Below are 23,713 nucleotides of genomic sequence, written 5' to 3' on the forward strand. Positions count from 1 at the left end.
ACTAACACCTACTTGCCATCTTTGGGATAGCTAAGGAGTGTTGGATTACGACTGTGAGAAATGAATGTCTGTGAACTGAGGACAAGTGTAGTGGATTGACTAATGTCTCCCCAGACCTTCCTGAAGCCTGGATTGTGTCCCCCATGTTTTATGTATTAGAAACGTAGCCCCCACCGTGACTGTTAAAGGGTGGAAAATCTAATAACAGTAATTGAAAGGTGGAGCCTTGAAGAGGTGATTAGCTTATAGGGCCACACTGTAGTGAATGGATTAAAAACGTTGGTCATGTGCTTGGTTTGGAGGACTTTAAAGGGGGAGCATGAAAAATCTCTCTCTCTCTGCTCTCTGTATTTTCACCGTCTTGCAATGTGAGGTCCTGGGTCACCGTCACCACCACCAGATGGATCTTGGACTTCTCAGCCTCAGAAACTGTAAGCAGTGAATTTTGTTTTCTTATAAATCACCCAGTACCATGTATTTTGTCATAGGCAACAGAAATGGGCTAATACAACAAGCTAGAGAGTGAAGAGAGAAAAGGTGGGGAGGAGGGCTGCTACAGTTGCTGGAGCAAGGCTCCTGAAGCGGGGAGAGTGTAAGTGCAGAGGTCCCTCACGGAGGAAGAATCTTTCTTTCCTCTGAACCAGAAAGTCACTGGGTGGGGATAGGGAGAGATGATGGTTGTTGGGAAGCACAGGAGAAGGGGACCGAGGCTGCTGTTTTGTCAGTGAGGTTGGAGGTCATTGCAGTTGGAAGCAAGAAATGAGGGGTGGTTTGATTGCTTGAAGAGAGCAATAAAGATCCAGGATCACCCTATTTCTCTCCAGTACATTCATCACCTGACATACTGTGGTATCTCTACCCCTCTTGGCTATTTTTTCTCTGTAGGATATAAGCTCCGTGCAAAAAAGTTGTCTGTCTCATTCACTCTACACCCCCAGCATTTAGGACAGTGCCTGACAAATAGTAGGGTTCAATGAATATTTAATGAGTGAATGAAAGAATGACTGAGGAGGAGCGGAATTCCTGTGAGCATCATGAAATAATCCCTCCCTCTCCTGACCTGGCCTCTCATCTGCGCTTGTCTCTTGCCACCTTGTATTTGAGTTATTTATAGTCACGCCTTGTCTCCAGTCCGGCACTGGACACCGTTCAGGGCCATGTCTGCAGCTGATCCATCCTGGTGTGTGCACATCATAGTAGGTATTCAGAAATTATTGGCTGAATGAAGGGCTATGAGCATGGTTAGCATCTTCTGTTGTCACAAAGCTCTTTTTTTTAACCACTGGGTGGTAAGGGGATCTGAACCCGTGACCTTGGTATTATAATGCTGTGCTCTATATGTTGCATTGAAACCCAGCTTCTTGTGACTTCTATACATTAGTTGAAGTCTTGCAGTTTGGAATAAATAAAAGCCTGTTTCTTCTACCCTTAGACAGCCTTTTGAGTATTAAATGGTTGTAGTGTCTCCCCACACTGTCTCCTAAGTAAAGGCATGTGATTCTTGTGACTGTCCCTCCTATGACTGGTTGCCAAGCCCCCTGAGGTCTTGGCCTGTCAGGGATAGGGACTCCCTAGCCCCCTGAGGTTATTTAGATCCAATCAGACTATGCCACTGCAGGAAACCCAGATATCCTGGTCTAGCAACATATAGGTATGGCCTGAGGCCCTGTTTTTATCATCTCTTTCCAAAGCTGTAAAGTCAACCTCTTTGTGAGGCCCAGTGAATTCTAAAATTAGGAGCCAATTTGTCTTGGAGCTGCCTTCTGTGCCAACAATGAGTCCCTTCCTGCCCAGCATGATTGATGGCCCTGCGCCTGTTAAGCCAGCTGCACTCTGCAGTGAGTTGTCTCTCATTCCTTTTTGGGAGATGACTGGCAAGTGCCTCTGGTGTTCTCCCTGCGAGTTTTAACAGATGAAGATAATAAATAAAAGGTCACTCTATCCCTGGGGTAGGAGGCAGAAAGAAGCAGCCTTTTAGCACCACTGTGCAGAAAGGGCTTTTGGTTGAAGTTGTTTTGCTGAAACTTCATTGCCATTACCCCTAAGGGCCAGGCTACTTGGGGAGTTCATTAGCTCAGATCTCAGCTTTTAGTCAGAGAGAAAAGAAACCAGCCTCCAGCTGAGCAAGACCATGACACAGCTAACCTAGCAGGGTCCACTTTTAAATTTATTGAGGTATAATTAACATACAATAAAATGTATAGCTCTTAAGGGTTCAGTTAGAGTTTTGACAGTTGTAGACACCTGTGTAAACCAATACCCAAAGTAAGGTACAGAACATTTCCATCACCTGCAAAAGTTTTCTTGTGCCCTTTTCCAATCTATGCCACCACCCTCCTGACCACTTTCTGACTTCCATTACTACAGGTAGTATTTTCTGTTCTTGGACTTCACGTAAATGGAATCATACAGTACGCATTCTTTTCTGTCTGCTGCCTTTTGCTCAATGTGTGTTTTAGATCCTACCACATGGTTGTGCTTGTCAGTAGTTTATTCCTTTTTAATGCTAAATAAGCATTAATATCCATTTCATGGATATACCATAATTTATTTATCCATTCTCCTATCTATGAATATTTGGGTTGTTTTAAGTTTCCTGCTATTATGAATAAAAGCTGCAGTGAATCTTTGGGCATAGTCTTTGTATGGACATAGGTTTTTCATTCCTGTTAGGTAACTAGAGAGAATGTATGTTTAATCTTATAAGAAATTGCCAAACGGTTTTCCAAAGTGATGTGCTATTTTATACCCAACCCCGGCAAGGTATGAGAGTTCCAGTTGGTCCACATCCTTTAGTGATGTCAATCTTTTAAAGGTTGGATATTCTAAGGGTATGTAGTCATATCTCCTTGTGGTTTTCATTGGCATTTTCTTATAACCAATGATGTTAAGCATTTCTCAGGTCCTTATTGGCCATTTGTATATCTCCTTGGTGAAGTATTTTTTTTTTGGATCTTTTGCCCATTTGATAAATTGGGTTTTTTTTTTTTTATTTTCACTTTGCAGGATTCCTTTGTATAGTTTAGATTGTTCAGATATGTGCTGTATATATATTTTGTCCCAGTCTGTAGCCTATCTTCTCATTTGATGAGGAGACATGTTTAATTTTGATACCAATTTGTCACTTTTTTTCTTTTGTGGTTAGTCTTAGGTGGCCTAATTTTCATGTAAGAGATTGTGAAGCTCAGAAGGAATGGGGAATAATTGGGAGTAGAAAGAGGTTGTAGAACCTTCACCTTTTAAATATGCAACAGTTTGGTGCTTTGGAAAAGCACAAGGTTAATGAGTAATCAGGAGACCTAGGCTCAAATCCTGCCTCAGCCACTTATTAGTTGACTGACCAATGTATTTATCGTAAGAAGGGGGTAATTATGCTTATTCAACCAACATCTTAAGAGGCTTTGCATATAGCATTTGGATAAACTCTGAAAGCTATAAGGCACTCAACAAGTGGTCATGAGTATTATAGTATTAACTACCACTCTTACTGTCATCAGCCCTGCAGTGCTCCATTATCCTGCTCGTGTTGTCTAATTCCTCCTCCTCCCCCAACCCTCACTCCTGAGCATCTCATGCTCTAAAGCATTTTTCTTGGGACAGGTGGGAAGGAAAGATTGTAAAACTCAAGTCCGTCTCTTGCCACTGTCTGCATTTCCAGAAGAATGTCTTTGAGGTGCATCAGTCCTCAAATATTCAAATCCAAGCCCTGTCCCCACCCTGAGATGGGGCCTACGAGGGCCTCGGCCAGCCCAAGTATGACACCTTCTGATTGGGAAGGGAGGAAATGAAGGCAGGATGAGTGATGGGAGGCAGAATGAGCAGCTGAAGGTCCTGGCTGGCTACAGTATTGCTAGCAATGAGCCCAGCAGAAAAAGAGCATTAAGCGAGATGACATGATCCTCAAGGCTTCAGAACAGGAGTGGTCTCTGTTGTCTGTGTGTATCTGAGAGAGAAGGAGAGGTGGGAGTGGCGGGAGGCAGCAGAGATAAGAAGCCAGTGGCCGGTGTGGCACTGGCCCTTCATCCTTCTCAACCTTGGGTTCCGAGAAAGCCTTTGTTGTATGCTGGCCGGGTCGCACACAGGCATGGGCTGGAGTGAACATCAAAGTCCAGCAAACCCCACTCTTGACAAGAGGTTGAACTTGGGGAATGTGGAAGACTTTTCCAGGTTAGGGAACTGACCTTTATTCCCCAGCCTAGTTTTCAGCATCCCAAACTTAACCCACCATCAGTTGCCCCCACCCTGCAAACCGAGTTCCTCCAGCCACGAAAGCACAGGGGAGTGGGGCGTAGCTGCCCCAGCCCTGCAAGCAGCAGTGTGTGCAGGGCCCCAACCTGCCCAGAGGCTTGGTAGGCGCCACCCAGACTCATGCCAGCCTGAGCTAGGTGACAAGTGAAAACCGAGTCCACCAAACAGTTCCGTCGACATGATACCAGACCATTTATTTGCCTGGGTGTCACATGGTACCAAGCTATTTTGGCTGCACCCAGCTACTTGGACATTGTGCGCAGCTGCATTTGATGCCCCATGGAGGGAAGGGAAAGCCATAACTTTGGTTAGATTTGGCACCCAGGACCTGGACTATGTTTGAGGGCTGTGGACCCAGTGATGTTTAATTTTCAGAAGGTTTGTGGTGTGTTACTTTGATCTGTTTCCAGCTAGGGAAGTCTCTTTGTCCCTCTGGCCTGAGACTCCCCTGGCTGGGTACTTTTTGTGACTCCTGTCTATGCCATCTGGCCATCCCAGTTTCTTTGGACAGAGAAGGGGTCTTAGGCCTGCTGGGGCAAAGCAGCTTCCCAGGCTGAGCTGCTTGTGGTTGAGTCCCTCTTGCTGTTGCTTGGCCAACTTGGCCTCTTCCATTGAGGGAGGGGAGTCTTAGGCCTAGCAGGAAAGAACTCTTCCTTTAGCCATGTATTTTTAACCAGGGTCCCATCAATTCCTCTTGCTCGTGGTGCCTGCCTCACCCAATGGGTGTCAGAGACACTGATTGATCACCTGAAGAAATGAGCATATCTGGGCTACCTTCTGTTGACAGGCTTGGATAGGTCAGACCTGGGTCACTTTCTTTTATCAGGTGAGGAAATATAAGATCCTCTGCTGCTGAGATCTTCCTCCAGTACTAGAGCTCCAAAACAATTCATCTTCCTTCTAGCACTTTTCAAGGCTCTCCTTTTGTTGTCTCTTGCATTATTTCCAGGATTTACAGTTGTACTTAGTGGAGAGGAGAAGGGAGGCACGAGTCTGTCATTTTGTCTAGACCATATTCTTCCTCCAATTATTTTTATATTCTTCATATCTTTCTAAATTATTTCTGATATGGGATGATTTTTTAAAACAGGAGATACCTGGTCCAGACACAATAATTTGGTAAAGTTTGGATTGGTCCTCACATATATCATTTGTGACTGTTTACTATGCAAGAAGAGTTGTCATCTATATTTTAAGGTAAAAGGGTAGGAGAAAAAGAGCCTGGGTCAGAGTAAAGTTCTAGATGAATTTACTTACCATTTACTTACAAGAGCTACTGTGAGCATTTAATGAAATAATACATGTAATTAATGCATTTATTGCCAGCACATGTAGGCAAATAAGTATCTAATAAATGTTACTGTTCCTCTTCTGCTACACATCCCAGCTTTTCCCTTAGTTGTGTAAAGTCCCTGAGGACAAACAATTTGTCTTCTCCACCTTGTATCACTAGGGTCTGGTAGAGTATCTGGCAAAAAATTGAATGGCCTGAATAGCATCTTATCATTTTTAACACTTCTATTTCCCCTTAGCTGTGCTCTTTCCCTCTTCTGCTTTTTTGAACTCCTTGTGATTCAGTTTCTTGCTTGAATTAGCTCATCTAAAGCTTTCCTCCCCTCTAATCATTTGCTGGGCCAGCAAGCAGTAAGCTTCTCTGTGTTTATGTATCTTTATTATCCTTTGGTACTCAGTCATCTATTCTTGGGAAAAGATATAAAAGATTTCTTTTCCTCCTGAAAATTTTAGGCAGTAGCTATCACAGCCCCTGTGATCTGGAAGAAAAGGGATATTTATTTTAAAACTTTTTTATTTTTTGGCAGTTGGTTGGTAAGGGGATCTGAACCCTTGAAGGGGATATTTCTTTATAGCACTGATTTTATTTCCTCAGACTACTGGGACTACCTCACAAGTTTTTAGCCACTATATTCGCTCCTCATAGCAGATCAAGAGGATAAAATTAGAAATTCTAAATTTAATCCCAAGTTACTGTAATCTAAAATCAAACCTAGATGAAAAGAATTAGCATTTAATTATTAATGGCTCTAAAACCTGCATCTTATATTGCTGTATGAAATTATACTCCAGAAAACTGTTTATTTTTCCTTAACAAATAAAATAGGTTAGAAAAAACACTTTGAACTATTTAAAAATGTTTATGTGCTCTGGTGCTGCACAGTGAGAACACAAAACAATATTCATCTAATACCATCCTCTGTTTCTATTTCTTTGGGATTTCAAAACAAAAACTTTCCAAATTACACCCCAAAGCCTTCTGCCATTTCTGGCATATCATCTGACCTTATGCAGAGTGAAATTCAAGTTCACTGCATTTAAAAACAACTGAGGGCAAGATGAAGATGGCTCAGACACAGAGTAGGACTCACACTCAGGGGAGGCAGCACAGAACGCGAGTACTGTTCCTTTCAGCAGGAAACTCCTCATACCAGATAGATATTAAAGAAACTAATCATTTTACCCAATATTATTATTCAGAGAACAAAACTTATTTACTGCAAGTATCTTGGTAATAACTTTTTCTTTGTATTGAAATAGTTTGCCAGGATGTCCTCTCAAAGTCATTAAAACATGACCTGGTAGGAAAATATAAGTTAAACATTTACCATCAAAATTTTGATCAAGACACATAATATTCTTTTTTTCAACAGAAGAAATATGCCATTGGTTCAAGGATGCATTAGATCCATTCAATTCAATGTCATGCTATAAAAAGTAGAAAAACACAAAGGAGAAAATTTCTTAAATCTTGTGTTTTCTGTAGACTAAGACACTTTTTTAAAAAGTAAAATTATATTTGCATTTCTGTAAAACTTGGATAGAAATTAATATCAGTGTATACGTACATAGTGTCATTTCTGACACGAGAGCAGTGGTCTTTACTACTCAGTTAGAGCAAACTTTTTCTAGAGTAAGGTAGTATTTTTCTGAACCCCTTTGAAATGGTGGTTAAATTTACACACAGGTTACCTAAATGAACTGTGAGAAGGCAATGATGCAGCAGGCATGAGAAACCAGTCAGATTTAATAAATTTATATGACTTGAAAAGCACTGATGTCTTGGCATATATCTGAGGCCAAGTGGGTACTCATTTGGATGGTTCAAACTTAAATAAGTAAATCTCATACAATCAATGAAACTTACAAGAATATAGACTATATCTCATTCCAGTAGTATAATGAAAACAGCACCTAAGAAAATGAAGGCTTTGTGTCTAACACAGGACTTGTTTGGTAAATAAGACTAAAAAACATAAAAGAAAACTCTTTCTAGAAAGACTGACCGTGGCTTTTGACTAAAAGCACAAAATTCCATTTCCACATTAATTACACTCTATAAAATTCCCAATGTTAAGCAGAGATTGAGCGCATTATTTAAAACAATTCTACAAAAGGCCATATTTCCCTGGTGGGATTGTTAACTCTGAAGAATGACATTTTATTTAACAGACAGCATGGACTTCGTACATATGCATTATCAGTGTTTTTAAAACCAAACAACTTTAAAAGTTAGCAGCAGTTTCTGCATGTACAAAAATGCACATTTATTACATAACATATGGTAGTAAAATTTATCAAGATGTATTATACAAACTCAAAGCATTTTAGATAAAGCATCAGTCTCATATATTACAGAGTGATGAAAAATAAAATGGCATATAGTCTGTCTTCAAATCACACAATATATTTTACAGCAATATTAACATATTCACATTATTACAGGAGTATTTAAGTGAACACAAAGAATGGGAAAGGTTATTAAAGAACCTCAGTAACTATTTTCTTCTGATCCTTCTAATTGAGTGGATGATTTTCTACCTGCCAGCATGAAAGAAAAAAGGCTAGAACTATTATTTTCGTAGGAAGGGAAACAGTGTTTTCCAGTAAAACACTCCAAGCCACAAGACCTTCATTCACATCTTGCAGTTCTGACAGTAGTACGCCGTAAGGGTGAGGTAAATCCCTGCTAAGTTTATATATTACACCACAAAAGGTGTGGACACTTAGGAGTCTTCACATGGGAGGGGTTGGTTATAAGGTGAAATCTACTTCACACCTGTGACTGAGGTGGCCAGGGTCATGCAGGATCTCCTTGGACACAGAGTTCTAAAAGTTAATTATAATGATTAGGGCAAAGAATGCCATGTCCTCAAGAGGAAGGTAGCGCCAATAGCTAATACCAAAGTAACTTCCATCTTAGAGAAAACATTTTTTCCCTATAACTGGAAATGTAACCTTTAGGACAACAAGGAAAAAACATTGATATGACAGTTTTCTGGTGACTGATAAGAAAAAACAATTTGGAATAAGCTAGTTTGTGGGAGAAAGGACCATTTGATGGTGGACTAAAGAGTTCACATGGACTGTAAGCAACTTCTTATAGTAAATAGTTTAAATGAAGGACGACGCACATCCATTTTTAGTGCTATCCCTTCATTCTGGTCTGCAAGGCTTATGGTCTATTCCTAGGTGAGGAAATGAACTGGTGTAATCTTTAAGGAAAGAGAAAGGTCCATGGATATGAAATAAACCATGGATATGAAATGAGGTATAAACCATGAATCATTTGGGACAAAAGTATGGAAAAACTTCCAGAAGTAAGAAAACCGAAAGCCAATGAACATCTGATAAGGCCTGGCAGCCACTTTGTTTGGTATTCTATCCAGGGACTTCTTATAATTTACCAACTTCTATGCTAATTGCTAGCATAGAAGTTGCTAATTGCTCTCTCAATTACAAAACTACAAAAATCAGGAAAATGATTTATGTCTACGGCCCTACCACCCTGAACGTGCCAGATCTCATCAGAAAAACGATTTATGTCTACAGCCCTCACACCCTGAATGTGCCCGACCTCATCAGAAAAACGATTTATGTCTACGGCCCTCCCACCCTGAACGTGCCCAATTTCATCAGAAAAATGATTTATGTCTACGGCCCTCCCACCCTGAACGCACCCGATCTCATCAGAAAAACGATTTATGTCTACGGCCCTCCCACCCTGAACGCGCCCGATCTCATCAGAAAAACGATTTATGTCTACGGCCCTCCCACCCTGAACGTGCCCGATTTCATCAGAAAAATGATTTATGTCTATGGCCCTCCCACCCTGAACGCACCCGATCTCATCAGAAAAACGATTTATAAGTAACTTTTGAGGGGGGGGGCTGACTGTAATCTGAGGGTAAGGGCTGCAGAGAAACACCTCAGCAAAGAGGTGCCAAGCTTTCACATGATTGATGGTTTATACCTCCTTGGTTTAAGCCTCCATGATTTATACCTCCACGGACCTTTCTCCTCTCTTTTGCCATAAAAGGTTACACCAATTCATTTCCTCACCTAGGAATAGGTCATTAGGCCTTGCCAACTAGTATAAAAATGGACGTGTGTCTTCCTTTATCGTAACTTCTTACTATAATGCTTTGATTACATGTTGGTAACAGCACTTGTGTAACTGAGAAGGGACTGTTGCTGCACTCTTTTCCTCCATGCTGAGACAGCGAATGCTGTCAGGAGGTCACCTTCTAAACAGGAAAATTTACATTTTTGGGGAATGTTTCTAGCACAGGTACCTAAGGAAAGGGCATTGAAATGAGCAACCATTCCCTTCTTTCTCCTCACATCTTTTTCTTGGAGCCTTTGCAAAGCAATTCAACACTAATGGAAAAACAAATCAACTAACACAACAAAAATTATAATATCATGGTACCCGAGGCTCTTGAATCACTCCAGTTTTCTTCACACTAGCTGAATCAATGGGCTGTTTCTGGAATGATCCTGTGAGGACATGTGACTATAAGATACCACAGAATGGCCACTGGCTTAGATTTGAGGAAAGGGTTTCCATGACTTCCATCATTATCAGACATGCTTTTCTTCTTTTGCTTTGAGTAGCGGCATTTTTCTTGCTTATTAAAAACATTCCATCGAATGTGGATGTTTTCTCTGTGCCCTTCCCCTCTCTCTCCAGTCCCCTATAGTTCATTTATATCCTGGTATTCTCAGGACACTAATCTCACAGACTGTTCATAAGGCATGTTTCCTTTATAGAAGATGCTTTCTCTAGTCCTCTGCTAGTATCTCTATAACCATAAAACAGGACCAATCCCATGCTTTAATAAGGAAAAAATCTCCCAAACACTTACGTGGTAAAAGTTTTTAGCATAAAATCTTTGTCAAGTAGTCTCAATAAAAAGAATTATTTTGTTGCCCTAAGTATTAGCAATAATTATCCTTATGCTACCTATCCCAGATATCTTGTACAAAGTGGTCATAATAACTATTATCTTTATATTATTAGCCTAGTTCTTGTTCTCATAGATGTTGGATCCTCATTGTGGTTAAATGTCTTTGGTTAAATGTCTGGGCTGGCCATATCCTCCATTCTCTGACAGCTGGCTGAGGCTCTTCTCCAACACAGAAGTGTAGAATAGCCCTGACCTACAGGCTTGACTTCCTTGTGGGACTTCATACGCAGTTTGAGTCCGCTGTCTACTAGGCTGAATGGAGAGCTGCTGTGTCTCTCTGATTCCTGGGAGGGAGAAGAATTATATGAATGGGTTGTCTGCACAGTACCAAGTCCTTCCACGGCCTTCATGGGCATGTCTTTCTGTCTCTCTTCCAGTGAGTTGGCTTCTGGAACACCAGAAGCACGAGGAGGTGGCTCTGAAAGTCCTTTTAGAGAACCTATTTTATTTTCCTCTGGCCTGGCTGCCTTTGCTTTCTTTTTGAGGGACCAGTTTCTCAAACGGGCTATACCATTTCTCAACCATGTGTTGGGATGAAGACTTACAGAACGCATTTGTGAATGCCACCCTACACTATCCTTTTCTGTATTGACGAGGTGGCTGCTGCCCTGCCCTGATGATGGACCAGGCATTCCAGAAATGAAGTTGGAACTGCTAAAGTCAGAAGAGAGCTCTCCCTGTTTTCTTTGAGCCTGAAAATTGCAATCTATTGGAGAGGGAGTTTCAGTGGGTGTAAACACAGAATGTTCAGAAGTCTGAGGAAAAGGACTGTCCTGACAGCTCACTGATGAGCCAGATGGGGAGGTGCCTGGGGAGGAGAAGCTGCAACAGCTAGTCTTTGGGCAAAGGCTTAATCTTGGGGATAAAACCTTCTCAGTGTTTTGGTTTGTGGCACTACTCTTGCCCACCTCAATCCCCATGACCAAACTCTGATTAATTAGCTTTTGCTCCTCCATTTGCAAAGACTTATGCTGTTTGAGATAATCCTCCTCTCCCTGCAAGAGACCAGCTTCACAGCTGGTTTTATGTTTCTTTGAATCAATGCCCCTGAGATAGGTCAGTTTGCAGTGCTGGTTATCTATGTTGGGCTCTGAGCAGCGCTGGTGTGTCCTTGAACTCTTGAGGGTACCTGTTGTGTGTGGCAGGGAGTATCCCGATGTATCTTCATCAAAGGGCTGGTTCCTGGAATGATCTTGTGAGGACATATGACTATAAGATGCCACAGAAATGGACACTCGCTTGGAATTATGGAAAAGTTTCCCATGATTTCCTTCAGTACCAGACAAGTTTTCCTTCTTAATATTTTGATTGGTGGCATTTTTCTCGCTGACATCAGTGCTTGTGACTGAACTCTGTTTAAAACATGTCTTATCCCCTTCCTGGAGACGTTGATTCTGCTTCAGATAATCCTCATCTTTTTGAGAGAGAATTGCTTCATAGCTGGACTTGCGCAGCTTTTTCTGATAAACCTCCTCGAGAGAGGAAAGCTTAGAATCTAGACAGTCGGTTCTGGGCTCCGAGCAGCGCCAGTGTCGCCTCAGGGTTTTTGGAGCATCTGTTGCATCTGAGGACAGGTAGCTGGGTGTGCACATGTCAGATAGGGCCATGGCATGCTCCTGCTGTGGGAGGGCCTCTCTGTACATCACTGTAATCGTCATTGGCTTGAATTCAAGAGGCTGTTTCATTTGAATGTCTTCATCTTTAGACTGGTCTAAGTCAAAGTCACTCAGGGTTAAAATGCCTTCCACCTCAGGCTGGTCAAGGCCTTCCACCTCAGGCTGGTCAAGGCCTTCCACCTCAGGCTGGTCAAGGCCTTCCACCTCAGGCTGGTCAAGGCCTTCCGCCTCAGGCTGTTCAGGGCCTTCAGCCTCAGGCTGGTCTATGCCTTCGGCCTCAGGCTGGTCAAAGCCTTCAACCTCAGGCTGGTCAAGGCCTTCGGCCTCAGGCTGTTCAGGGCCTTCGGCCTCAGGCTGGTCAAGGCCTTTGGCCTCAGGCTGGTCACGGCCTTCCACCTCAGGCTGGTCTACACCTTCAGCCTCAGGCTGGTCAAGGCCTTTGGCCTCAGGCTGGTCATGGCCTTCCACCTCAGGCTGGTCTACACCTTCAGCCTCAGGCTGGTCAAGGCCTTCGGCCTCAGGCTGGTCAAGGCCTTCCGCCTCAGGCTGGTCAAGGCCATGGTCACTGAGGGTTAAGATAGAGTCCATGCTTCTGCTACTCTGGTCAAGTTTCTTTGCCAAGTCACTACAGGGAGCGTCCACATCCCCATTTACTTCATTTTCCAAGCTGTCATGGGAAGAGTCACTTGGTTGGAAGCAAGAGATATCTGTCAAAAAAAAACCAAACCATGATTAACATATTTACTTACCATAAATATAGCCCAAACTGCCTTAAGCACAAACTACGGTGCTTAGTTTAATTCTCTTTTCACGTAGAGTGTTCAAATCTCTACTCTCAGGAAAGAAAGATTCTGTCACAATCTTCTCAATTGTTAGTGCAGAATAAAAATAAACTGTTGGGGTATACTGTACTAAATTTATCTCAGTTCCTGGCAAAATGTTCCTTAAGTTTTTCTCAAAACAATGAAAATGTCATAAGACCATGAAAGGGTTAAAAAAGAATGCCAAACCAAAACAACAGCATAAGGGAATTAATACTAGGTATACCCAGATTCCAAATAAGACTGCCTTCTAACATGGATTGTTGGTGTTTATATAGAATTAACTCTAGTCTTGGGGAAACCATTTACTAACCCTATTAGTTCCTCTTTTACAAAGTTCTTTAATATCCAATACCTTATTTAATCTTTACAATAATCATAAAGTTAGATTTTATTGTTATCCACATCAGGTGAAGATACTGATGTTCAGTGGCATAGAATAATTGGTCAAGGATGACATATTGGCGGTAGAGGAATTCTGGAATGTTGTATGTCTTTGAATTCAGCACTTCCCCCCCCCCCAAATGATGCTAGTTTTCAAACTGTTTCATAGCACACTAGAATCCTGAGGTGTCTCAGGGACCAGTAAGAGGAAGGAGAAAAAGGAAAACAAGAACAAAAAAACAGGTCTGCCTCTACTGCCTCTGGGCCTTGTACCCTAGTTTTAACAACAGCAATTCTATTATATATATTAGGATTCTTCATAAAGTTTTACTAAAAAAAAAAAAAAAAAAAAAGCTTCAAACGATCATGCCACAGCACACTGCCATTAAACATTTCTTGAAGGCTGGGACCTCATCTTACACATTTCTTAACCCCACCACACTGCTAATATACCCTGACCTACATAGCAGGACTTCTAAGGAAGGAACAGAGGCCCTGGGCCCCACTGACCCAGGTCAGAGGCCTCTTTCACCTCAGCTGCTGTGGTCTTTTGGACAACCACTGTCCCAGCATCTTCACAGACAAAATCTCTTTCTCACAAAAACCAATCCAATTATTCACAATACCTGAGGCATTCTCTCTAGTGCCACATCTCACTGAAGTCTCTCCTAAGAGGGAAGTAATTTCTTCACCAAATATCGTGCAGCAATTTTCAATCAGAAACTGTACAAGCAGGGGAACCTGTAAAAAAGGGAGAATGAACTGCTACTTTTCATATAACATGTTTATAAATCACATTTTATGTGAATCTTGATTTTAACAAAAAATACTAAAATATCCTGAGAAATTTATATGCTTTAAAAGTATACAAAACAGTTTCCCCTAAAAAATACTTTCAAGAGAAGTTTGGCCATAGAACTTAATTTTAATCAGTGGCCTAAAATTATTTGTGTCCTTGGCTTAGAGCTAACATTTTATACCAATAGCTCTGTTTGTAACATTAGGATAATTTCAAGTATTCTCTATAGGGTGTTTGGGATGAAGAAATATATTTTGTTACTAAAATTTGTAAAGTATCATTACAAGATAAAGACGTATGAAAAGTACTTCTTGTGTAAAGGACAGCTTGTCCTAAGCTTGGGAAGAGGGCTCCTCTGTGGGTATATTGTCAAGGACAGAGACAGCTAGAAAGAACATTTGTGTTTTTCCTGACTAGTGTCTACCCATGCACTTGTCTGACTATCTTATCCACTGCTGCCTTCCATAAGCTTCCTAACTGAAAGTGCTTGTGGGGGTAAGAGTTTACTAGGGGGCTTTGTGCATCCATTGAGATGTACTGGAACCTTTCTGTAGTTTCTTACCCCAGTAGCTGAGGCCAAGGGGCAGGAGGAATGTTGGGACCAAAGGAAACTAATATCCCCAAACCCTTTATTAACTGCCAGCACTACAGGGGTGTGATTTCAAGTAACTACAGTATTATCACCACCTCCATTTTTCAGATGAGGACATAGTGGCTCAGTATAACTGACTTTGCCTAAGACTGTACATCTGGCAAATGCGGGGGCTGAGAATTAAACCTTGGCTTGTCTAACTCCAAAGTCCTTGGGTATTTTTGTTTTTTTAACAATCATATCAACTGCTTTATTATCACTTTATGGTTTAAGTCAGGCATAGAGTTTAGCCTCCTTAAAGGGAAAAGAGATGAAACCCAAGTGCAATCTCTTTTCTGCTTAACTATCACCTTCCTATAGCCTATTAGGCTAGGATAAACCACTTCATAATCAGTAAACTCAGTTTATAAGGAGGTGTACTTAAGTTAATTAAGAAACTGTCTTTCAGAATTAATGCTCTGAATTTTGGTTTCTAAATGGGGACTCAGTCTCCCAGGGCATAAAAATGAGAAACTTCTTTACCTTTTTTGTAAATTCATTTTGTACTTCCAGGCTGGAGGAAAGAGGAGGCCAAAGGATGCTTGGAGCTATACACACAGCTAAATTATATGCAGTCATCTGGTTAGATGAGGACTGTTGTTCTATGTTGTGTAATACTCCAAAAAGATACTTTAGGAGAACAACATTTGCTCTCGGAAGCTGGTCTAATAGCCTAAAGACAGAAAAATGTGCTGTTTAAACATTTCATTAAAAAACTTGTAAAGATGGACAACCCTAACTTTGCATAAGGAACTGAGCAAGTCAAGGGGGTGAAACAGGAACAGAGTTCAGATATGCAAGAATTTCATTTAACGTGGTACCATACAAAGTGAGGACCACCTATACAGAAAGAGAAAATTTTAAAAAGAACTGGGGATTTTTTTTTCGCTGCCTTCACAACCAAAGAAAACATAAAAGAATGCAGAAAAATGTCCCATAAAACAGTGCTGCCTGAAATATTTCCCTGAAACTAGTACAATGTGTTTTAGCTTAGGCAAATCCTATAACATTTCAGGATATTCTCAACCAAAACCCACAAAAAGTTTTCTGATAAAGTTTAACATTGATTAAATTTAAAGTGCATCTTTATTTCCAAGTAGCAACATAGAAATGCTGTTTCTTGGTGAGAACCCAAACCTTAGCTATTAAGACTTTCAGGTCTATTCTGAAAGCTTATGCTCTGCTACACCAGCTTCCAAGGTCAATTTTGTTTCAAATCTCTGTTTCATTGGTATCACTTTCACATACATGTCAAGCTTACAATAGTATATTTTCTACGGTTTTCATTTTGTAATTGATAAGGGATTTTATATTTATTTATTATTTTTTTCATTTTTATTGAGTCAAAATTGATTATACATGTTTTGGGCATTCAACATAGAGATATGTTGATCAAATCAATATTACTAGCATAAGTATTGTTACAAATCATAATTATTCTTTACACCCTTTGTCCAATCACTCCCCATCCCACCTCTAATTACCCTAGATTTCTTCTCTCCTTCTTAAAGAATGGTTACTCTGTTGATTTGTTGCCTAGATGATCTGTCCAATGCTGAGAGGTGTGATCAGGTCCCCCAATATTATCATAGAGCAGATGCTTCTCTGTCACTCTGAAATGGGCTTTGTGGAGAGAGATGTCCTCCTCTTTTCTTTATCTCTGCTGGTGACTCTCCTTGTGTCAGTGCATTCCAGTGGCTGGTGGACCATTTGCATGGTGATTGTGGAATCTAGCTGCTTTTGTGGCAGCCATGGTTATTGTGATGGCTGTGATGGGCCACCCACACGGAGGTGATTTTGGCATGCTTCTTGGCACTGGTGGTGTGCCTGGTTGTGAGCAGTGTCTGGTCCCTGGTTCCATACCTTGGGTCTCCAGGTGGGCCCCAAGGAACTGGAGCGGCGCCTGGTTGTGCGTGGGGGTTCTGGTCCCCTTATCCATGCCTTGGGTACCCAGGCAGGCCCCCAGGTGCTGGCTCAGTGTGCCTGGATGTGGGAGGGGGGTCTAGGCACCACTCCATGCCTCATGTCCCCTGGTGGACACCAAAGCGCTGGTGGTATGCCTGGGCTAGAACTAATTTTTTGTCCTTTGCTTCCCACTTCCTGTGGGAATCAGTACTTGAGCTGTGTTTTTGAGCTAAATTGCTGCTTTGTTGCTGTTCCCCTAGGAAAGGCTTTTTTTTTTTTTTTTGCAGCTCATAGTTTAATGGTTGGCCTTATAGATACTTCCAGCTCTCCAGAGACCTGGTGCACCTGGGTGGTGTAGAAACTCTGATCTAGGCCAGAGTTTTTCCATCAAACTGCACCTGATACAATTCTGCAGTCTGGGCCAGTCTCCTCTGAGTGGTCCTGTGCTGACTGGGGGTCAGATCGGCTGTCCTTGCTGTGTCCCAGTGTTCTCTCGGTGGGCCTGTCTCCCCCACTGCCCACGCGCCAAACAGTTCCCATGAAACAGGGCCTCCGCTGGTCCCTTGTGATGACTCATCGGCCTCTGAATGGCTCCCCCTTTTCAGCTGTTCTTGCTTCTCCTGTATGTCTCCACGGGAACCCTATTAGTGGTCTTGCTCTCCTGGGGGCCACCAAGGCCCTCTTCTTCCTCCCTGCTGCCTACAAGTAACTCCATCTGAAGGGCACAGCTGCGGCTTCTGCCAGCTCCTGCTTCATGCACTCAGCAGTTCCAGCCTTAAAGTGGCCGCAGCATGAAATGCTCAGAGCAGTTTTTTCTTTCTGTCATCATGGTTTCTTTCTCCCACCTTCATGAACTCTGTAGGTCTCTCCTTCTCTTCCCCTGAGCTCCAGCAGCCCCGGCTTGGCTGATGTTACATTTTTACAGTTGTCAATTTGTGGATTTGTGGGAGAGAGGGATGCTGGGGACCATCTATTCTGCCATCTTGACCAGAACTTGATACAGGATTTTTAAATGATCATTCACCAAAAATGTTTTTTACTACCATTCAGAAAACAGATAAGCTGATATTCATGACTACTGCTTTTTTCAGTAAGAATCTGCAACCTGGAGGGAATAAGGTTATCTGACTCCTGTTGCACAAACAGCACAGAGGTCTTTCTTCAGTACAATGGACTGACAATGAGTATATTTTGTTAGAAAAGTTATGAAGAACTTTGAAACAGACCAAAAGATTACTGGGTGTATTCAATGGCAAATAAGTGATCTAGCATATGCTTCTGGGTATTCTGTTTCTATGGGGGCTCTGAGCCTTTGAGCTATTGTACAACTCCACACGTTATAGATAACTGATAGCAGTGTACCTAATACTTGTCTACAGACTTGAAAATTCTGTCTGACGGAGAGACAACTGATTGATCTGCACTCATGTTTGAAAGTTGCTCAAGAAAAAACTGTACTAAACAAGCACACACAAAGAAATTATATTGGGATTCTCGGGTTTTCTCCTAGTATCTTTTACAGCACAGATTATACTGCATTGTAATTCACAATTTATCTACTTTACTCTATCAGACTGCAGACTGTGAGTTCCTTGAAGGGAGAAAATAGGTCATTTTCTCTGTATCACTTTGGTTGCTGAAGACAATAAGGAGTCATCTGGTTGGTTAGATATTTACCAAAATTAAGACCATAATCTATAGATTGGACCTACATATTCGCTAGTAATTGAATGTGTTTCATTTGCTACCAGATTCAGATATACAGAAGGTATACAATGTTCAAGTATTCCATGTTAATAAGACGAGGGAAAGAAACAATAACAATGACAGAAGTCAGCATAAATCTATTTTCAAACTGGTCGCTGGGATTATGACTTTGATAATTGTCCTTATTTTAATAGACAAGTTTATTAAAGCTTTTTAGAAGTATTTTTGAGACATGACCAAATTAGAATAATTACCTTTGAATTGTATTTATTTTCTCTTCATTGTTTCCTTGATCCATTACACAGACCCAGTGATCATAGAGATTTGATGAAAAAATGCTTCCAGGAATATTTCGCAGAAATTCCTTACATAGATGGAAAAACAAACATTTTAAATCATTATTCTCATGACAAATATGTATTGGAGAAGTAAGAAAGAAAACATCTTGTTGAAAGTTCTGTGAATTCCTCCCTTCTTTGTACTACACAGAGCTCTGTGCCCGCTCTCCACTGACTTCTGCACATGGAAACCTGTGCTTTTATTTTTTTCTAACGAAAACCATTTGGATAACCAAAGTCTGGATGATGGTGAGAAAGATAAAGGACAACCTATTTGGGCCAAAGCCTCCTGTTTTATGTATTTTAAGCAAATTGGTACTTTATAGGGTCTGGCAGTAAACCATCTTAAATCCTTTTTTCCCTCCTTTCCCTTAAAGAGCTACTCCAAGGAAATGCACCAAGATATCTGTGAGATTCATAATCTGGTAATCATTCATTTGCTCATTCTATATATATTTATTCAACACTCTATATGTATTTATACATATATGTCAGGCACTGTTTGAGGTGCTAGGGATAGAGAAGTGAATAAAACCAAGTCCATGCTAAATAGTATGTCCATGGTACAATATCCTTTCTTAGAGATCCCATTCTGCTGAGACCACTGGCAGGGCTAAGAGTGGTGAAACTAGACGATGACACAAACAGGATAGGACCAAGGGCATTTGCTGTTTGGATTTTTGTTTATCAAAAGCTTAAAAATAAAATACATTTGGTCTTGGTCCAAGAGTTCATTCTTGGCCAATCTTCTCTGTTGCTTTTGGTATGGCAACAAGAAGGCCAAGCTTGCAGTCTCATTTCCCATCAGCAAACTTTAGTCAGAGAAAACTCAGTTCTTTGTCAATGCCAAGCACAGCCCCAGCCATAGTGGAAGTCATGACTGAACTGTTGCTATGTGTCATATGGGAAAATACTAATGGGGGACAAGAGAAGTCTAATCAACTGAAAATGAGATTCTAAGATAATTTTAAGAACATCCTTGTAGTCACTCTGTTAACATATTCTTTTTAGAGTGGTTAACAAGAAAAAGGATGGATTAATTCAAAGTTTTCCACTGTTCTATTGTATCTTGCAGTAGAAATATACCTGGATACTTGTGGTTCAGATATATTGTCACAAAACTTACCTTTCTGGGTAAAGCTATTGTATTTTCATAATTCCAAACTAATTTAAGCTGTACCCACTTTAAAAGTCAGTTAGAAGAGGCAAAATTTGTTATTTTAAAACGGGGTGCTGACAATAGCTCTCTTTTTAAATCTCAATGAAAAACATATTTATGATCTGCCTTGAAGAAAAACATCAATAAATCTTAAACTTACAATTAAAAGATAATAAATCATAATATTTCAATGAACTCTCCCACAGCTGGAATAAGAAGTTACGAAATAGATCCACCATCACAGCTGAGAAGGATGTGCGAGCTGGTTCTGAATTACAATCACCAACTCACAGAAACCACAGCCCAGACCATCAGCATAGCTCTCCAATTCATTTGAGATGAAATTCTGCCAGATTAAATATGAAATTTCCCTTAAAGGTCTGAGAGATCAAAGCTATAGTGTCTCAAGCAATTTTTGTCCAATTATAGTTTGAGAAGTTAAATTTATACTATACCACTTTAAAACAGTCTTAAAAATGAGAAAAAAAAGTTCAAAAACTTTTGGCAAAATTGATCTCCTTTCATGAAAGCACTTGGAAGACATGTGACTAAAACACAGTTACATAATGATAAACCTTCAATTATTTGGAACCTATTTATCCAAATGACTGAAGTGTCTGGTTAATTTTTTGTCTTTTGCTTATTTTTGGAAAAATAATATTTCTGCAATCTAAAACACAAATGAACTCTTCTAGAGCCATGCTTCTTTGTAATAATCTCAAGAATTTAGCACAAAATTTTAAGAAGTATGGTATTGTGAAGAACAGCACAGTAAGGAAATTCTTCTAAAACATTGGTTTTACCTTCCTAAATTAAGAGCTGGGAGAGAACCTAATTATATGAAAAAGAAAAACTCATATGCATATACTCATATATCCTTGGCATATATATCTAGCTAAGCATACCACAGATATCCTTATTGTATTTCAGGACTGAAGAGTCATCACAAACCCTGTACAAAACAGATTAGATGACCCTAGTTAAAACTCTCCAGTTCTCTTGAGTGATAATTTATTGCAAAAGTCCACAGCAGGGTTTGTTTAAGAGCAGACATGGCCCATTTACCCCCAAACACCTAGTGTTCATGAAGTTATACAGTAAAATTCTGTAAGCAGCTGGCCACTCAGCTGGAGTAGGGTTATGCAAAATTCTTCTTTGCCATATTTTCCCTCATTTGGTTTTTTTGTTTCAGGCCATGGGATGCAGGCTGGGGGCCTTGTCTTTACCTGTGGCTCCAGTATACCCCAACCCTTTGGGAGATGGGGCCCCCTTCTGCAGGTCTGCAGAAGCTACTACTGGGGTCAAAAGCTCTGCTTAAAGCTGGTTTTGACACTAGGTTTTCCAAAAATGTACGACATTTCCAAGAATGTGAGGGAAGAAATCATTTTAGAAGTCTGTCAGCCATGGGTAGATGTGACTTGGTAACCATGGGTAAAGGGTAAGAACAATAGAGACTGTCAAATGAAGTAAAAGTAAAAGAAGGCCCAGATGTTGTAGCCGTTCTTACTCCACTTCCAATGTAAAAGGCATTAGGGGACAACGGAAGGAATATTTGTGGGCATGATGATTATGTAAATGAATGCAATTTTCAGTGCTCTCAATAGTTTTTTATTTCATTTGTAAGGCAAATGCTTGTTTATTGCATGGTAAGCTGTAACTGTTTTCAAAAACTTTGCCTTCATTAGGAAAGTAGTGAGATAGTGAGAAAATCATCATAAGCAGGATGTTTATTTTGGTAAACATGCTGTGTATGTTTTGATTATTTTAATTACAATTTTTTCTTTTTGCATGGGGTGGCAGAACTCAAGAAGATATTGGTGCGAGGTAAAAAAAAAATTTTAAAAGTATATCTGACATGTCATATCATCGGCAGTGGCCTTTAAAGTCCAATATTGACTTTGTGAGAGGTTTTAACCTTTTTTAGATTCTAAATCTACTTTGGTTCTTTCCAGATAGAAATAATGTTCATAATGAAACAAAACAAAACATAAAATGTTTAACTTGCTCCAGAGCTACACCACAGGGTGGATAAAGGGAGAACTTTTCCTACCTTTAAAACAGATGTTATCACAAAAATACATTCACAGTCTAGGTGTACTTCGACTCCAGAATTCAGTTTTTCTTTTAGCTCTCTGCAGGATTTCAGATTGGCTGATAGCCTGAAGATTCCTTTTGTTAGGGGTCCTTTTTGATTAAGAAAGTAAAGCATATCCTATGGGGAAGCAAAGGAAACAAAACAAAAAAGCACTTCACACATACATGCAAGGGAACATGTACTTCGGCTGCTAGAGGGCAGATTAATAGCACTAAAGGATTGGAGCTGGATGGACAGCTAGAAGGATTAAAGTCAATATTTTAGAGAGTAGAATGGTGGATACCAGGGGCTGGGGATGATGGCGGGGGAGTTAGGGAAATGTTGGTCAAAGGATACAAAATTTCAGTTAGATAAGAGAAATAAATTTAGGTGACCTATTGTATAACATGGTGATGACAGTTAATAACAATGTATTGAATTCTTGAAAATTGCTAGGAGAGTAGATTTTAAGTGTTTACTCACTTTGCTTTCTTTCTGTTTGTATGTCTGCTTGCAGTGTAGGAAGAGAATGGGTTTTGGAGACAAGCAATCCATGGCATTTAAAATCTAGTTATGCCACTTATTTACTGTGTAACCCTGGGTAAAGTTCAGAGGCTTTTTTTTTAATTAGTAAAGAAGGAATGATGACAATAATAACTACCCCCTATATTTGCTGTGACAGATAAGCTGTGAAGGGGCTAGACTAGTGACTGGCATTTATAGATGCACAATACAGCATAAAATGCCATACATCTAGTATAGTGCTTGCAGGATACTGGATACTCAATAAAAAGGTTAACAGTGATTGTTTAATATATCAACACAAACTCAGTGGCTTTCAACTGACACATTCTATACACAAAACATAACTAAACGCCAAAGAATGTATCTTTATTCTTAAACACTTGAAATACAAATAAAGCAGTTTTAAAAACTTTAAAAAATATAAGATTAAGTAGTCTCTGTTGCTGAAGTGGTAAAAAAAAAAAGACTTTCAGAACAATATGGAGTTTAAGAAGGATTTGTGAGAGATAGAATATGGATTGTCTATCTACAGAGCAAATTCTAATTTACCTGAGCAGGCTTATATGGCTCTTTCTTGAAACCAGTAGTCTAGATTATCTCTATGTCTTCCTTATGATTCTGCAATAGCTAAGTCAGATTTTAATTCTTTTAAGTAATGATAATAGAGATTCTTGGCTAAAGCCAGGGATGTCTATAATCTTTCCATCGGGGGACAGGTTTACTTTCCAGAGTTCCCCATTCCTAAAATTCCTTTCCTATTAATTTACAGGCCAAAATGAGACTTACCAAGACAGGTTTGGGGAGATTATCATTCTCACAAATATTTGGCAGAGAAACTCCAAACAGCTGTCCTGGCACAGGAGATGTTGGAGATATGGGCAAGTTGTGCTGGTGAGTGCTAGAACCTCGCCAAAAGGCCCAGTTTAAGATAGATCTTCTCCTTTTAAATTTCTTCTGATTTGAATCTAAGGCAGAATTGAGAGTATTAGAAAAACTAGTTTAGTTTACTTAACTTTATTTCTATAATTTCCATTTCACTATATGTTCGTTACTATGGCTCAGAAAAAAAATGCTTATAGTTGTCCTTTGTTATTGACAATTCAACCTCTGAAATTTTATTATAATATTCTGTAAATTAAGGAAAAATCAACTAAGGAAGAATCAAATGTTTGGTTCTTCTTCTATCCATTTTTGAGACACCACTGGTATGTTTACTCGAGTTTTGGCACTAAATTTCAAAGGT

At 40.3% G+C, this 23,713-nt stretch overlaps 1 protein-coding gene across 1 annotated transcript in view; it reads right to left on the bottom strand.

Moving 5' to 3' along the window:
• Window positions 1–10,604: 10,604 nt before the first annotated feature.
• LOC134375098 (rho GTPase-activating protein 20-like) overlaps window positions 10,605–23,713 on the bottom strand; it is a 67,500-nt gene continuing 54,391 nt past the window's right edge. Inside the window, exons 11-18 of the mRNA XM_063093265.1 lie at window positions 23,257–23,435; window positions 21,922–22,083; window positions 18,629–18,738; window positions 15,246–15,435; window positions 13,959–14,073; window positions 12,661–12,834; window positions 11,641–12,252; window positions 10,605–10,795 (exon numbers count right to left, since the gene is read on the bottom strand). Coding sequence (XP_062949335.1) covers window positions 10,605–10,795; window positions 11,641–12,252; window positions 12,661–12,834; window positions 13,959–14,073; window positions 15,246–15,435; window positions 18,629–18,738; window positions 21,922–22,083; window positions 23,257–23,435 — 1,733 coding nt within the window. The remainder of the gene's footprint in view (window positions 10,796–11,640; window positions 12,253–12,660; window positions 12,835–13,958; window positions 14,074–15,245; window positions 15,436–18,628; window positions 18,739–21,921; window positions 22,084–23,256; window positions 23,436–23,713) is intronic.

The sequence above is a fragment of the Cynocephalus volans genome, chromosome 4, assembly GCF_027409185.1.
Source record: "Cynocephalus volans isolate mCynVol1 chromosome 4, mCynVol1.pri, whole genome shotgun sequence".
NCBI lineage: Eukaryota > Metazoa > Chordata > Mammalia > Dermoptera > Cynocephalidae > Cynocephalus > Cynocephalus volans.